Source organism: Oncorhynchus clarkii, chromosome 21, assembly GCF_045791955.1.
Source record: "Oncorhynchus clarkii lewisi isolate Uvic-CL-2024 chromosome 21, UVic_Ocla_1.0, whole genome shotgun sequence".
In the NCBI taxonomy this organism is placed as follows: domain Eukaryota; kingdom Metazoa; phylum Chordata; class Actinopteri; order Salmoniformes; family Salmonidae; genus Oncorhynchus; species Oncorhynchus clarkii.
In genome coordinates, this window is record NC_092167.1 from 27,949,322 (window position 1) to 27,974,561 (window position 25,240).

At 42.7% G+C, this 25,240-nt stretch overlaps 2 protein-coding genes across 5 annotated transcripts in view; both read left to right on the top strand.

The window, feature by feature from the left end:
* Positions 1–7,197, top strand: part of LOC139378819 (myotubularin-like) — a 69,241-nt gene extending 62,044 nt beyond the window's left edge. Inside the window, exon 16 of the mRNA XM_071121340.1 lies at positions 1,633–7,197. Within this exon, the coding sequence (XP_070977441.1) occupies positions 1,633–1,815 (183 nt within the window). The 3' untranslated portion in view covers positions 1,816–7,197. The remainder of the gene's footprint in view (positions 1–1,632) is intronic.
* Positions 7,198–10,559: 3,362 nt separating this feature from the next.
* Positions 10,560–24,857, top strand: LOC139378823 (phosphatidylinositol-3-phosphate phosphatase MTMR1-like). Of its 4 annotated transcripts, XM_071121344.1 has the most exons (18): positions 10,575–10,894; positions 12,166–12,268; positions 12,487–12,513; positions 12,944–12,967; positions 15,217–15,292; positions 15,534–15,628; positions 15,762–15,869; positions 16,209–16,310; positions 16,475–16,558; positions 20,576–20,725; positions 21,126–21,314; positions 21,736–21,921; positions 22,054–22,212; positions 22,434–22,481; positions 22,613–22,705; positions 22,883–22,996; positions 23,128–23,304; positions 23,576–24,857. In XM_071121344.1, the coding sequence occupies exons 1-18, from the start codon at positions 10,770–10,772 to the stop codon at positions 23,747–23,749; spliced, it is 2,034 nt and encodes a 677-aa protein (XP_070977445.1). In that variant the 5' UTR covers positions 10,575–10,769; the 3' UTR covers positions 23,750–24,857. The 4 variants fall into 4 exon arrangements, with proteins under 4 accessions (XP_070977447.1, XP_070977446.1, XP_070977445.1 ...); XM_071121345.1 differs by lacking the exon at positions 12,944–12,967 and having other exon boundaries at positions 10,570–10,894; XM_071121347.1 differs by lacking the exons at positions 12,487–12,513; positions 12,944–12,967 and adding an exon at positions 14,849–14,914 and having other exon boundaries at positions 10,621–10,894.
* The last annotated feature ends 383 nt before the right edge of the window (positions 24,858–25,240 follow it).

Consider the following 25,240-nt stretch of genomic DNA (forward strand, 5'->3'; position numbering starts at 1 on the left):
CAGGTGTTTGGAAATTGCTCCCAAGGATGAACCAGACTTGTGGAGGTTTACAATTTTTTTTCTGAGGTCTTGGCTGATTTATTTAGATTTTCCCATGATGTCAAGCAAAGAGGCACTGAGTTTAAAGGTAGGCCTTGAAATACATCCACAGGTACACCTCCCATTGACTCAAATTATGTCAATTAGCCTACCAGAAGCTTCTAAAGCCATGACAGCATTTTCTAGAATTTTCCAAGCTGTTTAAAGGCACAGTCAACTTAGTGTATGTAAACTTCTGGAATTGTTATACAGTGTCTGTCTGAAATCTGTCTGAAAACAATTGTTGGAAAATGACTTGCCATGCACAAAGTACATGTCCTAACCCGACTTGCCAAAACTATAGTTTTTCAACCACTCCACAAATTTCTTGTTAACAAAGAGTTTTAATGTCTCCAACCTAACTGTATGTAAACTTCCGACTTCAACTGTATAACACACTGTTACAAACAGACATAATACACTGACGTATTGACCAGATAAATACTCTTGATGAAAACATGCTCAGGACCTCGGACTGGGGAGAAGGTTCACCTTCCAACAGGACAATGACACTAAGCACACAGCCAAGACAATGCAGGAGTGGCTTTGGGACAAGTCTCTGAATGTCCTTGAGTGGCCCAGCCAGAGCCCTAACCCGATCGAACATCTCTGGAGAGACCTGAAAATAGCTGTGCAGCAACACTCCCCATCCTACCTGACAGAGCTTGAGAGGATCTGCAGAGAATAATGAAACCCCAAAGCTTGTAGCGTCCTACCCAAGAAGACTCGAGGCTGTAATCGCTGTAATCGCTGCCAAAAGTGCTTCAACAAAGTACTGAGTAAAGGGTCTGAATACTTATGTAAATGTGATTTTTCTGTGTTTATTTTTATGAATGTTCAAAAATGTCTAAAAACCTGTTTTTGCTTTGTCATCATGGGGTATTGTGTGTGGATCTGAATACTTTCCGTATATACTGTAATAGTTGACTGAAAACACTATATATAATGTATACAGTATGTCACTTGTCAAACATGTTTCTGTGGGTTTTCACTCTTCTCTTGTATTAGGTTGATGAAATAAGGTTGCTAATTAGTAAAGAACTCCCCTCACCTGGTTGTCTCGGGCTTAATTATAAGGAAAAAACAAAGATCAGCAGGAATGAGTTTGACACCCCTGCTGTATGTGTTTAAGTACTATCTATCCACTATCTATCCAGATGTAATGTATATCAAATAACTATATTATTGCTATATACTGTAACTACTGTGGGAAAAAAATGCTTTGTATGTAAAATGTGCGTAGAATGTACATGTAAAAATAAAAAATCTGTCTGTATACCTCTGTTTGTTTATATGCTGATCTTTTTGCATTGTTTGCATATCATTCAAGTGCACTCATTCAAGTCTTTTTTTTCTCTCTCCCCCACACCTCCTCTCTCTACCCCCTCTCTCACTCTCCCCTCATTCTGCTCTCTCTCTCTCTCTCTCCCTACTCGTTCCCCATTCATCCATCTCCCTCCTCTCATTTCTCTCTCTTTGCTTCCACCTGGTGGTGGTTGTAATCTATTTTATCCTATCGTACTCTACTCTATCTGTCTCTACTCTATTCTACAGCAGCAGAGTCCAGTGGAACAGCGTTACATGGAGCTCCTGGCACTGAGAGACGAATACCTGAAGAAACTAGAGGAACTGCAGCTCACTGACTCCTCCCCTAACTCCTCCCACCTATCAAATAGCTCTGCCTCCAATGCGGCCTCGCCCACGCAGCACATCAATCACCTGCACACCCCTTTCTGAGTGGGGTACTCAAACACACACGTGAGTGTGTGTTTGTTCATCAGGGTTGAGGTTACTTCGATATCAATTGAGTCAATGAATCAAAGGAAATAGAATTCCTAATTTAAGAGTTGAAAAGTGAAATTTATTCCAAATAGGAACTTTTCAGATTCTTGAATTAGAATTTCAATTCACTTCCTGAATCGACATGTAATTTGACCCTGACACAGACACAATAAGTTGTTTTTTTGTACATAGCGTTAGTAAAGTAATAATGGAGATGATAAATAACATGGAAATCATGACGTATGACCATAACAAAAACTTAACTATGGTGATTATGCAATATGTCACAGTACAGCCTTTTGACAACTTTTGTATAACGTTTTTTTTTCTGCAAAAACAGAGAAGCCTTAATACGAAATAAAATAAATACTCAGTGTGTTGTAGATAAACTATAAAGGACGTGTGAAGGGTTAAAACTCAATGGCTGCATTACGATTCTCTACACTTTACATAGTGTGCACTCATTTACTCCCCAGCATTGCATCGGTAAAAGCAGGCTGGAGGGAGTTTCCATCGTGTTACTCACACCAGTCCATTCATTTTAAATCCATGAGAGGAGGGGGGGGGGGTGAATGAGTGCACACTTCCAGAAGAGTAAAGAATGGGAACATAGCCCCTGCTCCTCTTGAACTCTGTACACTGTGTCAACTCCAAGATCTGAAAAGGGCATTGTTAAACTGTTATGACAAACATACTAAAAAGAGAACGTTTGACTATTAGTGCATTTGGCTGACTTAAATCAGTGTGCACCTGTACAAATGTCCTCAATATGAGCAATACCAGTCCAGTCAACCAGTTAAGTGTGGATAACAAACTAGAGTAACTTCAGTAATAAGTTGGGTAAACTCCCATAAGTTGGGTAAGTACAAACCCTGCAGTTCCCCAGTCCCAACTCACTTAAATTCTCTGAATATCTGCGTCCTTCAGTTTATTGCATACATTCGTAACAGCCCTAAGTCCTTGCATTTATCAGGGGTTGTCTGTAGTCCACTCTATGAGATGTCCAGTGGGTCCAGTATCCCCATGTATTTTACTGTAGAAGGTCTATGGAGAGACAGGACACTGAGTTGTATTGGTTTTTATTAGAGGAGCTGTGAGTTTTATCTCCAACAATGTCCACCCTAGCCTGGTCCCAGATCTGTTAGTGCTGTCTTGCGAACTCATGCATGTCAAGTATGACAATGACCATAGGAATTGGCAAGACAGCACAAACCGATCTGGCACCAGGCTAGGTCCACTCAGTCAGTCCAATAAAGTTCTGCATCAACAGGACTCTCATTTTGCCAACGTAAAACTTGAGAACCTTAGAACCTGTCACCTTAAAACCAGTCAAACTCCTCTTGGCATAAACTTAAACCTGAAATCCCTAATGGTGAAACTGCCACGTCCATTTGCGATTATAACAACGAAGTTACTGCAAACAACTAATTCTGGTTATTTCCCTCCGACATCATTGCACATGAATAGAAGCATATGTAATGCAATTTTTTTTACCACGATCTGCAACGCTCCCCAGCTCTGCTTCGTCAACAAAACAAAAACGATAACAACGGCCGTGGGGCGGACAGAGGCGCTGTTTTGCCTACTGCTCATTCCGTGATTAAACATTTATCTCAAAACACTTTATCTAAATCCAGGGAGCAAAATTGGTTTAGATCAAGTTTGCTTGAGTTTAAAGGTTTTAGGACTTCCACAGAGTTTTCTCCAAAAGACTATGGGCAGGAAAAAGTTATTTTGACGAGCAACAACCAGAGGTGAGGTAAGATCGGTGGAAAAGTCCAGAATAGTTTGAAAACTTTCAAGGGACAACAATAAGGTGTCCCAAGTATTCTCAGACAAGATACAGTTCTTTGGACAATAACTACCATAGAGTTTGAGATAAGATTTGGGATAAGATTAGTAAAAAGAAGTCTAGAAATGTTTAGTAACTCTTTTTAAAGGGCAGGTCCAGTGTTCTCGGGACCGCTGGTCGGGTCCAGTTCTGTGCCTTTGACCACCTGAGGTTCAACCTCAGGTAGACGTTTTGTACCCAAACCAGAGATCTGTATATAATGAGATGCTCATGCCTCTGCCCCAGCAATGGGAGTTGTTGACCCAAAGGCAAGAAGGCAGGCGACAAGCTTAGGTCAAAAATTTGCCCATAGAAACACATTGGGCAATTTGTAAAATATATTTTGGCAGGAGTGAAACCTCTCGCTTCACCTCTTCCTCTCTGCTCAAACTATACATTTTGTCTTTGTTATCGTTCCTCTGTGGCGGGGAGAAAGGGAAAGAAAGCACCCAATTGGTTGTGGCAGGAAAAAGGAAGCACCTGATTTGTTGTGGCGTGGGAAAGTCAAATCCTGATTCGTCGTCAGGGGGGAGAAAGATGGGGAAAGGAAACTGTTGATGGGTTGCTGTGGGTTCGTTCTGGTGAAGACTCTTCGGGTGGGTTACGCTTGTTTTAAAACGGTCACCATACTGGATATGGCAACGCCATACAAAAGAATGAATAGATATGACTTAGAAGGCTTGTGCGGGGTCACCCATGTTGAAAGGTGGTGGTGGGGAAAGAATGAGGGCACTAGCGGCTCCCTAACGCCTCACCAGAATGCATCACTTTGGAAGTCTTTGGCCTCAATAAGCGGGGGAAAGTAAAAAACGACACTGCAAGGGAAAAATAACCACATCGCAGAAGACTTTGTTTGATTGTGTTAGTTGGTTGATTATTTTTAGCGAAAAATGTAAAAGACAAAAATCTATTTTTATTTTTTACTTTGTACAAGTACAGTAACTGATGTACACTGAACAAAAATATAAATGCAACATGCAACAATTTCAAAGATTTTATTGAGTTACAGTTCATAGAAGGAAATCAGTCAATTTAAATACATTCATTAGGGCCTAATCTATGGATTTCACATGACTGGGAATACAGATAATAATCTGTTGGTAACAGATACCTTAAAAACAAAGGTAGGGGCATGGATCAGAAAACCAGTCAGTATCTGGTGTGACCACCATTTGCCTCATGCAGCGCAACACATCTTCACATTGAGTTTATCAGGCTGTTGATTGGCCTATGGAATGTTGTCCCACTCCTCTTCAATGGCTGTGCTAAGTTATTGGCGGGAACTAAAACATGCTGTCGTACACGTCGATCCAGAGCATCCCAAACATGCTCAATGGGTGACATGGCTGTTGAGTATGCAGGTCATTGAAGAACTGGGACATTTTCATCTTCCAGGTTTTGTGTGACAGATCCTTGCGACATGGGGCCGTGCAATATTATGCTGAAACGGGATAGCGCCGAATGAATGGCACGACAATGGGCCTCTGGATCTTGTCATGGTATCTTTGTGCTTTCAAATTGCCATTGTTAAAATGCAATTGTGTTCGTTGTCTGTAGCTTATGCCTGCCCATACCATAACCCCACCGCCACCATGGGGCACTCTGTTCACAACGTTGACATCAGCAAACCGCTCACCCACATGATGGCCATGTATGCCATCTGCCCGGTGCAGTCGAAACTAGGATTCATCCGTGAAGAGCACACTTCTCCAGTGTACCAATGGCCATCGATGGTGATAATGTCCCCACTGAAGTCGGTTACGACGCCGAACTGCTGTCAGGTCGAGACCCTGGTGAGGACAACGAGCGAGCAGATGAGCTTCCCTGAGACTGCTTGTGCAGAAAATCTTCAATTGTGCAAACCCACAATTTCATCAACTGTCCAGGTGGCTGGGCTGAGACATTCCTGCAGGTGAAGAAGCCGGATGTGGAGGTCCTGGGCTGATGGGGTTACACATGGTCTGCGGTTATGAGGCAGATTGTGACGTACTGCCAAATTCTCTTGCAGGCGGCTTATGGTAGAGAAATGAACATGAAATTCTCTGGCAACAGCTCTGGTGGACATTCCTGCAGCCAGCATGCCTATTGCACACTCCCTCAACTTGAGACATCTGGGGCATTGTGTTGTGTGACAAAACTCCACATTTTAGAGTGGCGTTTTACCTGTCAGGTGGATGGATTATCTTGGCAAAGGAGAAATGCTCACTAACAGGGATGTAACACATTTGTGCACAAAATTTAGAGAAATGTGCTTTTTTTGCATATGAAAAATTTGTGGGATCTTTTATTTCAGCTCATGAAACATGGGACCAACACTTTACATGTTTCTTTTATATTTGTGTTCAGTCAGTATAATTACCTCAAACAAAACCTATTTTACTGTAGAAAAGTTATATTGTTGTAAAATATAATTTTATTTTGTGTAAAATTTGACACGTTTTATAAAAAGGAAAGTAATAAGACATGTCTTTTTTTGTTGCTTTGAATGGTTGGTTAATAATTTGTGGATTTGTTGTTCCATAAATTTAGTTTCTTTAGTTTGTTTTATTTTACCTTACGGGCATTTTTGCTTTCTAACATAGAAGAGAGGACAGTAAATCATGTTTGAATCATGATTCGTGGGATATTTGATTCAATCGGGAACCTATTCAGTTCCTTTTGGTTCTTTACCTGTGATTGTGAAACCTGGTGTGTGATTCAATCAAACTCGAATTTCGGTGTTTAAGGAGTAGCTCTTTTTCCCCCTTGGTCAAATGAAATGCCAGAATGGTTATGGGAACTGTTAAAACCTACTACTACTACCAAGTAGACTCCTCTGACAAGTAGATTATTACATTTTCCACAATAAGAAGTCTATGCATGGACAGTAGTTTGTAAACAAAGGCACTGCCGTAAGTAAACATTCCCATAGCAAGTTGGATTGAATGCCAGACCTTGAGGAATTGAGGACTCTGATAAAGTAGTGCACTATATAGGGACTAAGGCACAATTTGGGACGCAGACAAACTGTCACTCATGATTTTTTTTATTTTCTTCATTTATTATATCTTAACGTAGGTAATATAGGGGGTTTAATAATGGGGGGTTTCTTTGTCATAGTAATGCCTACTTACGACTCCCTAGCCTGGTTCCAAATCAGTTTGTGCTGTCTTGCAAAGTCCTTGTGAGTCATGACTCGTGACCATAGGAGTTAGCTTGAGTGTCTTTCAGGGGGTGTTCTGTCCAGGGGGTGCACTTTTACAACCACCTGCCTCACCCTACTGAAATAGGAGATGGCCTCTTGCCCTATGGGACGTTCTGGCTCAGACGAGGTTTACTTTCTGTTCATGCCATGACAAGCAGAAACAGACTTGCACCCAGACTACATAGGAGTTTTGGCTAGACAACACAAATCGATGTGGGATCCGGGCTGTACTACTCCCTCTCATGTATGAGTGCTCCACTGTTGGTTGTTTTGACCGGCTCTTGTTGTGTAAATAATGCTGATTAAATTAATTTAAACATTTCTCACTTTTTTTCAAATGAATTGATTCTGTCATTCAAATTCTTGTGGTAATTTATCCTTTATTTATTCAGGAGATCATAAGGAAATGTGCAAAATATCTTATGTAATGTCTGCTGATGTGAAAATTGTGGATCGGAGAAGATTGTGGATATTCAGACCTTGTCCCATCATAGCATATCTCAGCCCTAAATATAACAGAAGCACCAGTTCACGTCTCCTTAGGATATTGGAATTGGTCCAAAATGCTTGTTTTATACATTATAGCTGCATTTAAATGAGACACTTTCTAGCTCCCTAGAATCGAACCCTACTAAAAATGACATTCAGACTACTGAACGTTCTCTAGGTCTATTCCATTAGTGGGGTTGTTCCACGAAATGAGTCACTTTGGCATGTCCCTCTGTGCACCCTCTGACTTCTAGGAAGATTTTAACCCATGTTTCACTATTGTTGTTGAGCCGTAGTTATTTTGTTGTTTTGACAAAGTAATATCTGGAGATTATGTATTTCAAATAAAATGTTATTTGTCACATGTGCTGTGAACTGCTTACTTACAAGCCCTTAACAAACAATGCAGTTTTAAGAAAAATAAGTGTTTTTAAGTATTTACTAAATAAACTGAAGTTAAAAATAAAATGTGCTGGGCTGAAGGTAGTGCTCTGTTGTGCCTTGCAGTCGGAGGCCGACCAGTTGCCATACCAGGCGGTGATGCAACTAGTCAGGATGCTCTCGATGGTGCAGCTTTAGAACATTTTGAGAATCTGAAGACCCATGCCAAATATTTTGTTTCCTGAGGGGGAATAGGCTTTGTTGTGCCCTCTTCACGACTGTCTTGGTGTGTTTAGACCGTTCTAGTTTGTTGGTGATGTGGACACCAAGGAACTTGAAGCTCTCAACCTTCTCCACTACAGCCCCGTCGATGAAAATGGGGGCGTGCTTGGCCCTCCTTTTCCTGTAGTCCACAATCATCTCCTTTGTCTTGATATGTTGAGGGATAGGTTGTTATCCTGGCACCACACTGCCAGGTCTCTGACCTCCCTATAGACTGTCTCATCGTTGTCGGTGAGCAGGCCTACCACTGTTGTCGTCGGCAAACTTAATGATGGAGTTGGAGTCGTGCTTGGCCATGCAGTCATGGGTGAACAGAGAGTATAGGGGAGGACTGAGCACACACCCCTGAGGGGCCCCAGTGTTGAGGATCAGTGTGGCAGATGTGTTGTTACCTAGGGACTATGGTCTGCTTGAAACATGTTGATATTACAGACTCCGTCAGGGACAGGTTGAAAATGTCAGTGAAGACACTTGCCAGTTGGTCAGCGCATGCTCGGAGTACACGTCTTGATAATCTGTCTGTCCCTGCGGCCTTGTGAATGTTGACCTGTTTAAAGAGCTTGCTTACATTGGCTACAGAGAGAGTGATCACACAGTTGTCCAGAACAGCTGGTGCTCTCATGCATGCTTAAGTGTTGCTTGCCTCGAAGCGCGCATTGAAGTCATTTAGCTAGTCTGGTAGGCTTGTGTCACTGGGAAGCTTGTGGCTGTGCTCCCCTTTGTAGTCTGCAATAGTTTGCAGGCCCTGCCACATCCAACAAGAATCGGAGCCGGTGTAGTAGGATTCAATATTAGTCCTGTATTGACACTTTGCCTGTTTGATGGTTCGTCGGAGGGCATATCAGAATTTATTATAAGTCCCGCTCCTTGAAAGCGGCAGCTCTACCATTTAGTTCAGTGCAGATGTTGCCTGTAATCCATGGCTTCTGGTTGGGGTATGTACTGTGGGGACGACGTCATCGATGCACTTATTGGTGAAGCCAGTGACTGATGTGGTGTACTCCTCAATGCAATCGGAAGAATCCCGGAATATATTCCAGTCCTGTAGCTTAGCATCTGCGTCATCTGACCACTTCCGTATTGAGCAAGTCACTGGTACTTCCTGCTTTAGTTTTTGCTTTTAACCTCTACGGGATTGGGGACTCCCCCCATAAACTTCAAAAGTGTTTCCTCTCAAATGGTATCAAGAATATGCATATTCTTGCTTCAGGTCCTGAGCTACAGGCAGTTAGATTTGGGTATGTCATTTTAGGCGAAAATTGAAAAAAGAGTCCGATCCTTTAGAGGTTTTAAGCAGGAATTAAGAGGATAGAGTTATGGTCAGATTTGCCAAATGGAGGGTGAGGGAGAGCTTTGTGCATGTCTCTGTGTTTGGAGTAAAGGTGGTCTAGAGTTTTTTTTTGACTCTGGTTGTACATGTAACATGCTGGTAGAAATTAGGTAAAACTGATTTAAGTTTCCCTGCATTAAAGTCCCTGGCTACTAAGAGCGCCGCCTCTGGATCAGCATTTTCTTGTTTGCTTATGGCCGGTTGAGTGCGGTCTTAGCGCCAGCATCGGTTTGTGGAGGAAAATAGACGGCTATTAGTGATGTGATTTGATTTTAAGGTTAAAAAAAAAATGTTTACAAAAAACGGACCCATTTTAAGGTCAACTCTGTAATGTGAACTGATCGCTATTTTAATATGGTGAAATTATTCATTTATAAATATTATTTTCAAAATTAACGTTGGAACAACAATCACATTGTAAATGCAGGTAAGCTGGTTCTACTCTTTCTGGCAAACTTCTGGTGTTTTGTGGTAGAAAACTAAGCTTGCATTTAATTGCCCCTCCATGTTGCACACAATACGCTTCCATTTCTCCTCTCACACTGGGATTTTTGGATGAATTAAGATGAAATCGTTAACCATTTTACTTTATTTGGCACTTAATATAGCCATTTTTTATTTAATATTTTGAGATGGGAAAATGTGCTGTTTATTAAGTTGAACATTGCTCTATATAACCGAATGTTAAATTATGTGAAATAAACTTACATTACCGAAATGGGACTGATTTCGTGGAACGACCCAGTGACCTTTGAAGTGATCAATATGTTTAATATGGGGGGGGGATACATCAGGTGCTACGTCAGGCTATATGTTGTAGTAACCTCGTATGATCTAGGCTATGAATTTTCCAGGCTTACTATAAAATCCCTACACCCTTTTACATTTTCCTGTCTGTGCATGTGTTGCTGATGAGGCTGGTTTATGCCATTTGCCCTCAGCCAGTCGTTAGTTACAATAGGCAACATGTAGTAAGCCTCTTGTGACCTGTTTTTGCAAGAACACTAACAATGCAATAACCATTTATTGGAAGCAGGCCTCAAATTTATCCTCAATCTATGTGTTGCTGAAGCTGGTTAGTAAGGATGTGAGCATTTTGGGTGATCTTAATGGTTCGCCTGGGCAAGGTGTGTGCTGTCCTGCTCCAGGGTTGAGTTTACTGACTGCTTCCTCAAATCTGCAAAATAAACACACCGGCTCTATTTCATTAACAGAACGAGACTCGGAAGCTAGCGAACATCCGTATTCTCTCGTGCTGTGAGCTAGCTAGCGGAAGAGTCAGTCTCATCCGTATAAAAACAACGTCAATTCTTAAACACGTTGCCGCCACACAGATTTTGTCGACATTCAGAAAGGAAGCATATTTGATCCGTCATCTAGCGGGAAGGAAACGGGGTTGAGTGGAGACTAAAATGGAAAAGCACTCGGTTGGAGGAGGAGATAGCCCTGCGCTGCCGGGAGTACCGAATCGAAACAACCAGCCACGAACGCTGGCCAACTCTGGATCGACACAGGCTAGCGTGGAGACATTGGACAGGTGAATATATAGCTTTTCCGGTCTCGCTACAAAACTGTTACTAGCTACACTGTTATGATGGATTTTGCACTGGACAGTAGAAATATAAGAGCGAATTTCCCTTTCGTAGGCTGCAGTTGTTAGACATGGCTTGTCATATGTTGTTACAAAACGTTTAGAATGTTACTACAGCGTTAGTTGTGTGTGTATTGGCTCTTGGGCGGTGTCGTGTATAGGCCTATCGTTGTAGAAATGTGACTTGCTCTTTCCTAGGCAATAGCCTGCCTGCATGCATCATTTAGGTACTTGTTTGACATATGTTGTTAGTGTTGTTTTCAACGAGTTTAACGTTAATCCTCAAAGCGTTTCATTGTGCTGTAACATGCAGTAAATGCATTGTAAGCTACCGTGTCTCTTGTGTATTTCGGCATTCGGCAACGAGAGCGCCAGATGGGCGTAGGGGATTTGTGCTAGTAATGGGTCGGGAACTGAATCGCATCGGTGTAAGAGCCGTTCATTTGGCTCCCTGATTTTTCACACTGCCTTTTGAGCTCAAAAGATTTTCTACAGATAAATGACAAAATAATGAGGATGAATCCTCACTGCACAAACAATAAATAGTGGGGAGAGCAAGTAAATCTGGTCCACGCTCTTTTTTTGCAGTGCGAAAAACGTAATATTCCATATTTGGCCAGTTAAAAATGTATTTGAATGCGCATTTCACGAGCTGACATAATGGCAGACTTTTGGGCTTCACATTGGAGATTAGTATTTTTTAAAGCATTTTGAATAAAGAGCCGTTTGGGAGCCAAATGAGGCGGCTCGCCGAAAAGACTCGGAATGCCCATCACTAATCTGTGCCAAGTGAACACGCCCCTGTTATAAAGTAGTGGCTTTGCCCAGCAGGAATCAGCCTAACCGCGACCTATTTTTGCCCAGATGTTGCAAACAGGCTTTTTTTTAAATGTGATGCAGCCTACTACTGTGTGTGACTGACTGCCTACCTCTGGTATCTCTTAAACATTGCTCTCTCTCTCCCTCCCTTGAAACCACTATTGAGCCCTCTGTCTGTCTCTTTGTTTTTGTGGCCCCTTGTCCCTCTCTCCTTTGAACTCTCTCTCTGACTATTCCCCTCTCCCTCATGTCTCTCTCTCCCTCTCTTTCTGTATATCCCCCATATTCCTTTGTCTATCTGTGTGTGTCTCTGTCTCTCTCTCTGTCTCTGTCTTTCTGTATGTCCCCTATATACCTTCGTCTGTCTGTTTCTCTCTCTCCCTTCATCCCTCGCCCAGTCCTACAGGTTCTCATGTGGAGTGGTGTAAGCAGCTGATAGCAGCCACCATCTCCAGCCAGATATCATCCATAACCCCAGACACTGCATCCAGAGACTTCAAGGTGGGGGAAACACGAGTGGTTGGTCGCACGCACAAGCACTGACGCGCTCACGCACAAGCACTGACGCGCTCACACACGGTCGCATGCATTAGCACTGATACCCGCACGCACACACACACTTGCTGTTTGTAATAGCAGGCTTATAACAACACACACGAATGCGCAGACAATAACAGGTTTAGACACCCACGTCATAACCTGTGTTTTCTGACTGACAGGTTGGGAGAAGGACAGATCTCCCAAGGGTAAGGTTAACCATAGCAGCAGCAGTGTTGCTTGTGTGTGTGCGCGCTTACACGCTCTATGTACCCTGGGTCAGGTGATTTGGGTAGTCTTCCTATGCTGAGTCTTTTCTATAGCAACTGACGTAGTCATGCAATGTCATTCTTTTTGTAAAGGCCACAGTCAACCTTTTTGTCTGTCTCTCTCTTTGCACCATTCAGAAAGCATTATTTTAGTTATTTTAGTTTCTGAATTGAGGTTCTAGCTTTTGTGTTCAGCGGGTCAATGCTTCTCTCGCCATCTGCTGCAGCTTTGCCTTCCGGTGATACACCACTGTTCAGGGGTCTTCTAGGCCTATCCTTTAGCTCTGTGTGTTTTGTGTATGTGAGTGTTAACCCGGAGTGTGTGTGTGTGTGTAGTAACTCGGTGTGTGCGGTTGTCTGTAACCAACAGGTGTCCAAGAGGCCTGTTCTCAGGGTAAGATTTGAAGGCTGGTGGCGTCCACCCAACAGCCTTTTTAACATTCCTAGGTTACCTTAGTACTTGACAACCTGTCAAGGAGTGTGTAAAGTACAGCGCAGTGTGTTTCTTTGTGATTACCTATATATCGTATACAGCTATTTTTATGGTTGTCAGCTAGTTCTTTGTGTAGTAGTTTGTAGGAGCTGTCATGCTGTTTATACCTGTAGATATTACTTTCAAGGATAAAGAGACTGCGGGTCTACAGCCTTCAAGGTCAAGGCCAGCGTTTCCCAAACCAGAGGTCGCGACGCCGTGTGGGCTCGCCTGATTTAAAAATGGGGTCGCGAGAGAAAGTCCGAAATATTTTTTTCTGTTGCACTTCATTCATAGAACCCTGGTTTCGTCAGTAGCCTCCGGTAGCCACTAGATATGGTTGTAATAAACAGAGCAGTTTCTGTTTACTTCCTACAAATGTGGCTCTATCGTTTCTAAATCAAATTGGGGGGAAAATAATAGAATCTATTACCAATCATCTTTTTATTAGAGTAAGGTAAATGCCAGATAAAAAATGTCATGACAGGCCTGATGGAAACAGCAAATTTGTCGCTTAACTTTCCAAATGTCAACAACAACAAAAAATGTGTCGGTAAAATGTATTATGTGTGGAATCGCCTTCATGCGCAAATATTGATATAATAACCATCATATCGAAGTGAACTTGGAGTCACATGATAATGTGTTGTGGTCCTCCCACTACGACTCGTGAAAGCGTGCAGTTTATTAAGGCTGCAGATGAAGTAAGTTACTTCCCAGGGTGGTGAAAGTGCACAGTGATGAGCTTGATGCTCCTTTCCAATAACTCTAGAGGGTTTTATTCTGGTGACATGATAGATACTTGACTGCCGTTTGACAAATAAAAAAAATCTCGCTCTTTTGTCCATAATAATCTTATCGTGAAGTAGGCTATACCCACACTGTATCTGTGAGCTTTTGGCTAGAGCACACATGGCAATACCAGAGAGGACACACTCTCGCTATATAACGCAACAATTTGTGTGGCAAAACCATCAGTGGAATTTAGTGGGCTCCCGAGTGGCGCAGCAGTCTAAGGCACTGCATCTCAATGCTAGAGGCGTCACTACAGACCTTGGTTTGATTCCAGGCTGTATCACAACCGGCCGCGATTGGGAGTCCCATAGGGCGGTGCACAATTGGCCCAGCGTCCTCCGGGGTAGGGTTTGGCCGGGGTAGGCCGTCATTGTAAATAAGAATTTGTTCTTAACTGATTTGCCTAGTTAAACAAGTCAATTTGATGTAAGCACCTCTCTGGTGGGAAAATGTACATATTGTTTTATGCAGATTTTAGAATGTTCTCATTAAAATATATTGCCACTTGGATGGAAACCAGGCTAATGATGATGTTATTTTATACACAGAAGATCCTACAAACACATTAACTGATGATCTTCTCAACTTCTCTATACCATTTCTGATGCATTTGTCATTTCCAACCATACTTCCTACATATTGGAATGCTGTCAAAAGTACTGTCAGACTGATTTGCAATATACTAAACATTAGCCGTTGATTACATCACTTTTTTTTCCATAGTGAGGTTGTGGCTTTGCTCCCTTCTTCACTTCCTGTTAGAACTCTACTGACTAACTATTCTAATTGATCCACAGTGCTTCACGTCCGTGACCTCAAAGACCCTTTTATCAACCTCTCTGCCACTTCTGCATTCTCTCTTTCTCTCACGTTCTCTCTCTCATTTTCTCTTTCCTAATTTTCTCTCTTGTTCTCTCACGATAACCTGCAACTGTAAGAGAATTAACTCTTCCCTTCGCTCTCTCTTTCTCTGCTTCCACGCTTGCCTTGCCTCCCATCTTGGTCCAGGACTTTATGGAAAGGGGACATTGTTACCAAGGCGATAGTGACTCTGCGCTTCCCCCCCACGCTTTGGCAAGTTTCGCTCTCTGTCCATCACTCCCTCCATCCCTCTCTCCTGCCCCTTCGGCCTCCTCTGTTCCTTATCTACTGCTGCCTCTTTCCCTATTCCTCTGCCTCTTTCGCTCTCTCTCTTTCCCCCCGCTCTCTCCATTCCTTCTCTTCCACCTACAACCTTTGTTTCATTCTCCTTCTGCCTCCCCCTCTCTTTGGCTGTGTAGCTGTAGCTCGGACAGTGAGAAATGGTTCTGCTTAGAACCAGATGTTCTGTTGAGAGTTCTAGATCTCTGAGATGGCTCTATGGTTCTATGTTCTAGGCTCTCAGAGACGGAACCAAGCAGGTCCAGATGGACGAGGTTCCACTGGTTCCGGGAGAGACCGTCAAGGCTGTGGGTGGGCATCCATTCTGTGTCTCTGTCTTCTGTCGCGCTCACGTTCTCTCGCATCCAGCCACTACTTTTCTGTGTGCCTCTCCCTCTCTCTCCCTCTAGATCTCTTTTTCTCCATTTGGACTTATTTTCCCATTTTCTATACCTTTCTGTTTTCCTCTCTCTTGTTTTCAGCCTATTATGAGAGGAGCTCTAGTTGTTAACATGTTTCTGTTTGTTTGTTTTTTTGTTGTTTGTCCCCTCAGCCAAGGACGTGATGTACATCTGTCCCTTCACTGGCTTGGTGACAGGAACCCTCACCAGCACCAACTATAAACTATACTTTGTCAGCCTGGAGAGGGTAAGAGCACCCACATACACTCTCAGGTTTGACCCTCGTTCACCCAATTCTTTATTTAAAACTTTTATATGTGAACTTCCCCATCCTGTTCCCGTCTCATTCCCGTCCCATTCTCATCCCACTATTTTCTCAGGATACTCCCTTCATCCTGGATGTGAACCTGGGAGCGATCAGTCGTCTCGAGACCATCAGTGTCCAGAGTCATGGAGAGAACACACAGGGCATGGAGATAGTCTGTAAGGTGAGAAAGCACACCCTACTACTGTTATAAAGCCTGTTTATTAAGCCTGCACAAGGCTGTTATAAGCAGTCATAACAACCGCCATCAGTGGCCAGAGTCATGGAGGGAACACACAGGACATGGAGATATTCTGTAAGGTAAGAGAGAATTACAACCCAGGAGTTACACACACACGTAGTATTCTCTGTTAAAATGCATGTGCTTGCCCACAGGTTTACGAATTGTGTACGAGAGTTGAAGGAAGGATTGTTGGAAGATCTGGTTTCTTTTGTATTCATAGATTTTACTTATAAAAACTCCTCTCTCTCCCCTTTCTCTCTCTCTCTCTACCTCCATCAGGACATGCGTAGTCCCCGGTTTGCCTATAAGAAGGAGGACGCCAGCCAACCAGAGATAGTGGAGGTTCTAACAAAACACACCTTCCCCCTATCAAATGGCCTGGTAAGACCTGTCAATCAACCAATACAGGGCGGGAGTTAAGGATCCTAGCATTCTGATAGGTGCCTGGCATGTAACGCAATATGGGTTGTGATCTTAGTTAAAATCCTTGCTTGTTCATTTGTTGAGACCTGTCACTTACTCTCCCTGTTTTTATCCCTTTGCAGCCCTTGTTTGCCTTCCTGTATAAGGAGAAGTTTCTTGTGGACGGATGGAAGGTGTACGATCCCATATCTGAGTACAAGAGACAGGTAACCATGGTTGATATTAGCTAAGCGTACAGATGAGAAATAGTATTCCTGATTTTCCAACATTAGAAAATCAGAACATTTCTGTGTAATTCGAGAAATCCCTTGAGATTTATTTGCTTTGAGTCTCGAAGTCCTTTTGAAATGTTTCATGTAAGACTAACGTATATGTAATGGATAAATGCAGACGTTTCGGTACATTACTTTGGAAGTAATGGACAACTTATCACACGTTTACCGGAAGAAATAACATGTTTTAAATTCTATTTTCATTTTGAAAATACACACCTTCAAATTTTTTCAACTAAATCTGGTAGTTGTTAATTCCAGTGGCGATTTAGGCATGTAAACCTTGGCGGGGCAAAAAAAACATGGGATATATACCAGCAAAGCCACAACACAACACTACACTAAACAATACATTCATTGAACTAGAACGGTAATAAACGGTGCCCACAAACTGTTAGGGCCTACATAAAGCTGTCCCAACAGCAGTCCCCACACCTTACCACTGCTACACCTGGCTATCAGCGGAGCCTTGTTTGGCAGTGAAACAGTTAATTCAGCCTCATTTACTTCCTTTAAAAAAAACATAGCTGATGTGGTTTCTGCTGAAAATTGAGATGTACAAACTATGGCAAGAGGGGACGGCAAGCGGATAAGAGACAATCCATAATTTCGATAAAGACATTAATGAGCGAGCTGGGATGGATGTAGTCGATATAACTATTTGTTCAGCACTTTTGAAATGTACAGCAACATAATTCAGAACATGGACCGTTCCTAGTGTTCTTCCTGTACACCAATTCAGAACCGTAACATAAATAAAGGGGGCATATAAGCAGACAACGAAAGCGCTTACAATATTCAATGATTACATTTCTCAAAAACAGGTTATAGGCTACATGTGCACCACAAGTCAAAACAGTAGGCAAATTAAGAGGTGAAAATAGACCAAATTATTAGGGTGATAAACATGAGCTACTAACAGCTTACTACACAACATACACTTAGTATTACTTTCTTAGCTATAGTATGCATATCAAATAATTTATGCAATAGCATACAAGACATTTTTGGAAACACTTTCTTGTGCTGTGTTCACTTGAACAGGAAGGTGGCAAATTCTGTCATCAAACTTTTTTACAATTCCGAGTTGGATGACAGTTCAAAATGTATTTTCCCAGTCGTAGCTCGTTCCCAGTTGTCTTGAACTCTCTGAAGTCAGATTTTGCCGTTCCGAGTTAAGTTGTTTTGAGCGCGGCACAAATCATGCTTCGTTGACAGCATGGCCAATGTTGAATGTTTATAATTTTAAACTAGGAAAAGAGACCCTTAATCTTAGACTTTGGACCACACAGCTACTCCACTGAATAGCAGGCTAATGATTTTGCAATGCTTGCATTTAGTCACACTGATTCCTTCCAAACCACTCATTTGTTGAATTTGCGATTTCCAACTTGTTGTGTAATGTTTATGGCCAATGAGCACCGATATGTTTTATCTATAATTTCTCTTCATATGACAAGGATTAAAAAGGATTTGCCAGTAGAGTGTTGATTCATGCTAGCTAGGATTTTGAAAGTATGATGTTGACATGATCAGTCTAATCAAAGCTACTGTAGATACAGTGCCTTGCGAAAGTATTCGGCCCCCTTGAACTTTGCGACCTTTTGCCACATTTCAGGCTTCAAACATAAAGATATAAAACTGTACTTTTTTGTGAAGAATCAACAACAAGTGGGACACAATCATGAAGTGGAACGACATTTATTGGATATTTCAAACTTTTTTAACAAATCAAAAACTGAAAAATTGGGCGTGCAAAATTATTCAGCCCCTTTACTTTCAGTGCAGCAAACTCTCTCCAGAAGTTCAGTGAGGATCTCTGAATGATCCAATGTTGACCTAAATGACGATAAATACAATCCACCTGTGTGTAATCAAGTCTCCGTATAAATGCACCTGCACTGTGATAGTCTCAGAGGTCCGTTAAAAGCGCAGAGAGCATCATGAAGAACAAGGAACACACCAGGCAGGTCCGAGATACTGTTGTGAAGAAGTTTAAAGTCGGATTTGGATACAAAAAGATTTCCCAAGCTTTAAACATCCCAAGGAGCACTGTGCAAGCGATAATATTGAAATGGAAGGAGTATCAGACCACTGCAAATCTACCAAGACCTGGCCGTCCCTCTAAACTTTCAGCTCATACAAGGAGAAGACTGATCAGAGATGCAGCCAAGAGGCCCATGATCACTCTGGATGAACTGCAGAGATCTACAGCTGAGGTGGGAGACTCTGTCCATAGGACAACAATCAGTCGTATATTGCACAAATCTGGCCTTTATGGAAGAGTGGCAAGAAGAAAGCCATTTCTTAAAGATATCCATAAAAAGTGTCATTTAAAGTTTGCCACAAGCCACCTGGGAGACACACCAAACATGTGGAAGAAGGTGCTCTGGTCAGATGAAACCAAAATTGAACTTTTTGGCAACAATGCAAAACGTTATGTTTGGCGTAAAAGCAACACAGCTGAACACACCATCCCCACTGTCAAACATGGTGGTGGCAGCATCATGGTTTGGGCCTGCTTTTCTTCAGCAGGGACAGGGAAGATGGTTAAAATTGATGGGAAGATGGATGGAGCCAAATACAGGACCATTCTGGAAGAAAACCTGATGGAGTCTGCAAAAGACCTAAGACTGGGACGGAGATTTGTCTTCCAACAAGACAATGATCCAAAACATAAAGCAAAATCTACAATGGAATGGTTCAAAAATAAACATATCCAGGTGTTACAATGGCCAAGTCAAAGTCCAGACCTAAATCCAATTGAGAATCTGTGGAAAGAACTGAAAACTGCTGTTCACAAATGCTCTCCATCCAACCTCACTGAGCTCGAGCTGTTTTGCAAGGAGGAATGGGAAAACATTTCAGTCTCTCGATGTGCAAAACTGATAGAGACATACCCCAAGCGACTTACAGCTGTAATCGCAGCAAAAGGTGGCGCTACAAAGTATTAACTTAAGGGGGCTGAATAATTTTGCACGCCCATTTTTTCAGTTTTTGATTTGTTAAAAAAGTTTGAAATATCCAATAAATGTTGTTCCACTTCATGATTGTGTCCCACTTGTTGTTGATTCTTCACAAAAAAATACAGTTTTATATCTTTATGTTTGAAGCCTGGAATGTGGCAAAAGGTCGCAAAGTTCAAGGGGGCCGAATACTTTCGCAAGGCACTGTATGTGATTTGATGTCATTTTATCTGTGGCCAATAACTTTGAGCCTTCTTGGATGGGCACTTCTAATGTAACTCTATGACGGCACCCAAGGGGCTATACTTTTTTTGCTCTACTCTTAGACTTGGCGGTGACGCTGTCCCCTTGAGTGATAGAACACTGAGCCAATCACAGCCCAATGCTCAGTGTCTTCTTGTCAGGACTTTGTTCATTACGAGGATATCATTCACATTGCATATCAAAAACTAGGCTAGAAGCTCGCTAAATAGTTTGTTGCTAGGAAACATGCCAATGTGACAACTGAATTCAACAATATCAGTTGCTGAAAACCACTGGTCAAACTACAAATATGTGGAAGGATTTGACAGCATAGCGCCACTTGCGTCATGACTGCAACATTGAAGGACCGAGGACATTCGTGTTCATCCCATTACCCGCCACGTTAGGTCATCAGATGTCTCTGCAAAAACAAACAAATGAATGCTAGCTAGCTACGTTTTTTCCCTCGTTCGGCCTGCGTTTACAATGTATCCAATATCCGTTTGTGTGGATGTTGGTTTCGCGTTCTGTAACTTTGTAGCAAGGATGGTCTTGCGTGTGCAGTGTATCTATCCCAGAGACATCCAACTGTCCCGTATATCTGTTTTTAATGCCCATTTCTAGAATGCCCTTCTTGCCAATCAGAAAACAGTCTTAAACAATGCTGTAGTCAAAGAACTGATGAATGAACTGTTGCTCACTACATTTAGAAGCTCTTGTATTCCTGCTCTCCCCACACCAGGGTCTTCCCAACGAGAGTTGGGCCATCAGTAAGATGAACAGTAGTTATGAGGTGTGTGACACCTACCCTGCCCTGCTGGTCATCCCCACTAGCATCAAGGACGATGACCTTAAACGAGTTGTGGCCTTCAGGGCCAGGCACCGCATACCGGTACGTCTGGGGATGTGTGGGGGGGGGGGGGGGTGTGTGTGTATGTGTAAAAAAATATATATATATATGTGGTTTTACCTCTTGCTGTGTGTATACTGTGTACATGTTTAAATGTGCTGTTATTTTGAAAGTTACCTGGAAAGTTTCCTCAACTTTTCTTCCTTATGCCGAAACTTACCTTGTACCCTGCTAGGTGTTTACCATAAATCCACCCAGAGAGCCAGGCCGCTATAGTCGTTAGCAGCCAGCTAACTCCTTCCTTCCTTGCTTGTTCTCTCTCTCCTTCCTCTTCTTTAGGTATTGTCATGGATCCACCCGGAGAGCCAGGCCACTATAGTCCGTAGCAGCCAGCTAACTCCTTCCTTCCTTGCTTGTTCTCTCTCTCCTTCCTCTTCTTTAGGTATTGTCATGGATCCACCCGGAGAGCCAGGCCACTATAGTCCGTAGCAGTCAGCCTTTAGTGGGACCCTCTGACCGGCGCTGTAAGGAGGATGAAAGATACCTCCAGACCATCATGGATGCTAACGCACAGTCTCACAAACTCACCATATTTGACGCCCGACAGAGCAGCGTGGCAGACAACAACAAGGTGATCTATTGCAATTTAAGACCGATGTCGTCAACTGGAGACCGTGATGTAAGCATTGGTGTTCAAGCGAAGTTTGACTTGAATCTCAGCTATGTTTCTATATCACGACGTGTTTTATGGTGACCGTAAAGGGACGGTATGGTAAATGTCTGGTATGTACGGTGTTTTGAGCAATTTTGGTGAATGTCCTGTAACTGTGTCTGCCTGTTTTAGGAGGTCACTCTTATGTCACACCACCAGCTCTCCAAGGGCTATTGATTACTTTGTGTCTGTTTCCATCTCTTCCCAATCCTACCCTCTCCCTTTTTCATTTTCTCTTCTCACTTTTCTTTACTCCCTTAACGTTTTCTCTTGTTTTTCTTTTGCCACTCCTCCTTTTTTCCGCTCTGCTAAATGACCTTTCCACCCCTCTCTCCCCCAGGCTAAGGATGGTGGTTATGAGAGTGAGAGTTTCTATCCCAACGTGGAACTCAACTTCCTGGAGATCCCCAACATCCACGTGATGAGGGAGTCACTGAGGAAACTGAAAGAAGTGGTCTACCCAAGTACAGACGAGGCCCACTGGCACTCTGCCGTCGACCAGACACACTGGCTAGAGTACATGCGGGTGAGGACTCTCTCTCTCTTGCCCTCTCTCGTTCACACGCACATACACACACACTGGCTCAAGGGAGAGAGACGGATACGCACACAACACATTTTCACAAGTCCTTACATATCCCCCCCCCCCTCCCCCCAGGTCCTCCTTGCGGGTGCAGTGCGTATAGCTGACAAGCTGGAGTCTGGTAAAACCTCTGTGGTGGTCCACTGTAGTGATGGGTGGGACCGGACAGCCCAGCTCACCTCTCTGGCCATGCTGATGCTGGACAGCCACTACCGCACCCTCAGGGGCTTCCAGGTGAGTAAAAGGTGATGGGGAAATGGGGAGGAAGAGAATGTTTAAGGGCTGGAGAGGGGACGGCCACTACCGCACCCTCAGGGGCTTCCAGGTGAGAAGGAAGGTTGGGAGGGAAGGAAGGGAAGAGAAGAGGGAGAGCAGACTGTGGTGAGTGAGGAAGGGAAACCTTTGTCTCTCGTCATTTGTGTTATAAGTAAAGTATAAGAGGTGTGTCTTCTCAGGTACTGCTGGAGAAGGAGTGGATCAGCTTCGGACACAAGTTTGCCGCGGTGAGGAGTGTGTGTGATGTGTCCGCATTGTTTCTTGTGTGTTTTCTTAAAGGTGTGTGTGTGTGTGTGTGTGTGTGTGTGTGCGTGCGCGCGCATGTGTGTTTAATAACCTGTGTGGGTGTGTTTCTCAGCGTGTGGGCCATGGGGATGAGAACCATGCCAACTCGGAGAGATCACCTCTCTTCATCCAATTTATAGACTGTGTCTGGCAGATGACCCGACAGGTGAGTGTTACACACACACAGAGACGCACGCACAGACCGACACAAACACACACAGTACGTACATGTAGACACACATCTGGTGAGATTTCCCTGCTACACACACACACACACAGGTAATTGTGTAATAATTGTGTAGTTATACTCAATCTGTCTTTCTGTCTCTTTATTTGTTCAAAGTTCCCTGCAGCATTTGAGTTCAATGAGTTGTTCCTAATCACCATTCTGGACCACCTCTACAGCTGCCTCTTTGGTACGTTCCTCTACAACAGCGAACAGGAGAGAGTCGTCAATGTAAGTATCATTTCTTCACCGGCGGGGGTGGGAGGCTGAGTGTTACAGTCCTCAGCTGGTCTCTTACAGTAAAACTGTCTATGGAATGTTAATTGATTCCTGACCATCTGTCTCTTCTTCTTCCTCCACAGGAAGTCCAGACCAAGACAGTCTCTTTATGGTCCTACATCAACAGTCAACCAGAGGACTTCACCAACCCGTTCTATGTGGACTATGAGCACCACGTCCTGTACCCTCTGGCTAGTGTTCGACACCTGGAGCTGTGGACCGGGTATTACGTGCGATGGAACCCTCGTATGAGGCCACAGGTAGGGGTGGTAGTGCGCTTGGTGAGTGAGTGAGGGAGGGAGGGAGGGAGGGAGGTCTGAAATCTGTCTTGCCTACTACTTACATTAACTGCTTACTGTGTACCAATCGTACTATATTCTATTTAGAAAAACTAGATTTGAAAAATATATATATTTTAGAATAAGGCTGTAACGTAACAAAATGTGGGAAAAGCGAAGGGGTCTGAATGCTTTCCAAACGCGTTGTATGTTTGTGTATATCGTACTAACCATGTCTCTCTCTCCCCATCAGATGCCAGTGCACCAGAACCTGAAGGAGTTGTTGTTCCTGAAAGCTGAGTTACAGAGGAAGGTTGAAGAGTTACAGAGAGAAGCATCTTCATCACACGGCTCTCTTTCCTCTTCATCAGAACACACATCATCACCCTCACACAGCGGGGGCACGCCCCTACACACCACCGTCTGAATACACACACATACCCCTACCAACACATTTGTCTTTGTATGCCCCTATTTTTCCACAAGTGGTTTTTATCATAGAGAAAATAAGTACACACTTGTAACAAAGTTTTGTTCTTGGTTGTATTCAAATAAGATATAGGGTAATGTAATTGTTGAAAGAAATATTACAGTATTGAGAGAAATGCACCATAATATTTTGTCGAACGTTGAAAGTGTAAATATAAATAGATGTAACTAATATATTTATACCTACCAAAAGTATACTCTTTACGAATGACAACAATTTCTAATTGAGTTGAATTCATATTTCTAAACTATCAACAGCACTTCTTAACTGCCACATTCCAGTAAGCATGTATTATCAACTCAATGGCAGCCTATTCCCTATAGGTCCCGGTCAAAAGTAGTGCACTATGTCGGGAATAGGGTGCCATTTGGAGTGTAGACTGAATAAGATCTCTATCTCACTGTACTAATTTAACCTGATCCAGCTGTGCCATAACTATTCCTCTCTTCCTGTCCGTCCGTTTAATGTGCCCTGACTGGAGGTTTACCTTTTTGTGTATGTTGTGTTCCTATCAACACGTTCCATTGAAAGTCTCTGTGCACGTGTTTTTTTTTACGTCATTTTTTTCCTATTCAATGTGTTTCATTTCTATGCAATGGTGATATCCATATGATCTGTATTATATATTGTATTCTTGTTATCTTTGGTATTCCTTTGTGACTTTTCTTTCATTGTGTTGACGTCAAATCCTTATTTTAGGTTACCATTTGCACCAAGATGCTCTCCTTGCCCTCTGCCGACGTTAATCAATGGTAATGTGGTCTGAGCTCATATCCCCTTTGTGGCTTTGAAGACACACTGCAGCAATACTGACATCCTGTGATACCCATATCCTTTTCCTTGAGGATTAGATCAATATCATTTAAGTCTAACTAACCTTAATGTCTTTGATACTATGTATGGTTCCTACTGTATTATGGTGGTTGTAACTGTTTCCTGTGTCATGTGATGGTTATAACCACTGTTTCCTGTGTCAAGCTTATGTTCTCATTACTGTGCTGCAACTTCATTGAACTTTTCTGTGGTAAATGTGATTATTTTCCAATTATTGTAACCTATTGTTTTTCTCTTAGTTATTTTTTTAGGTTGACATGGTCAAATAACTCAAGAATAGATTGGTAACATATTTTCTAATTTGGCACACAAAACCTAGAGGCCATGAGTAACTTGATAAATAAATAAAACATGTCACCAACTGGCCTATAGGTGGCGCTGTTATAAGCAGTCTCACTTACCCCCTCATATCCGTCGCCCCGTTTGACCTAGAGACTTGAAACATTGTACATAGGTGAACAAATTTGCTTCAAGGACCCATAAGGTCAGGATTGATTTTCCTCCATCTTGAAAATGTACAAATAACACCAAATTCGGTATGTAGGCCCATCTTTTAACTTCGCTTGAGAAACGCTAAAGTACATTGCGTCAAAC

Bases quoted from the DNA above. Each gene is read 5' to 3' on its own strand.
- LOC139378823 (XM_071121347.1), top strand. From the start codon at position 10,770: ATGGAAAAGCACTCGGTTGGAGGAGGAGATAGCCCTGCGCTGCCGGGA. The intron at 14,915-15,216 runs GCAAGTTTCGCT...TCTATGTTCTAG, and splicing joins CGCTTCCCCCCCACGCTTTG to GCTCTCAGAGACGGAACCAA. The intron at 22,997-23,127 runs GTAAGTATCATT...CTTCCTCCACAG, and splicing joins AACAGGAGAGAGTCGTCAAT to GAAGTCCAGACCAAGACAGT.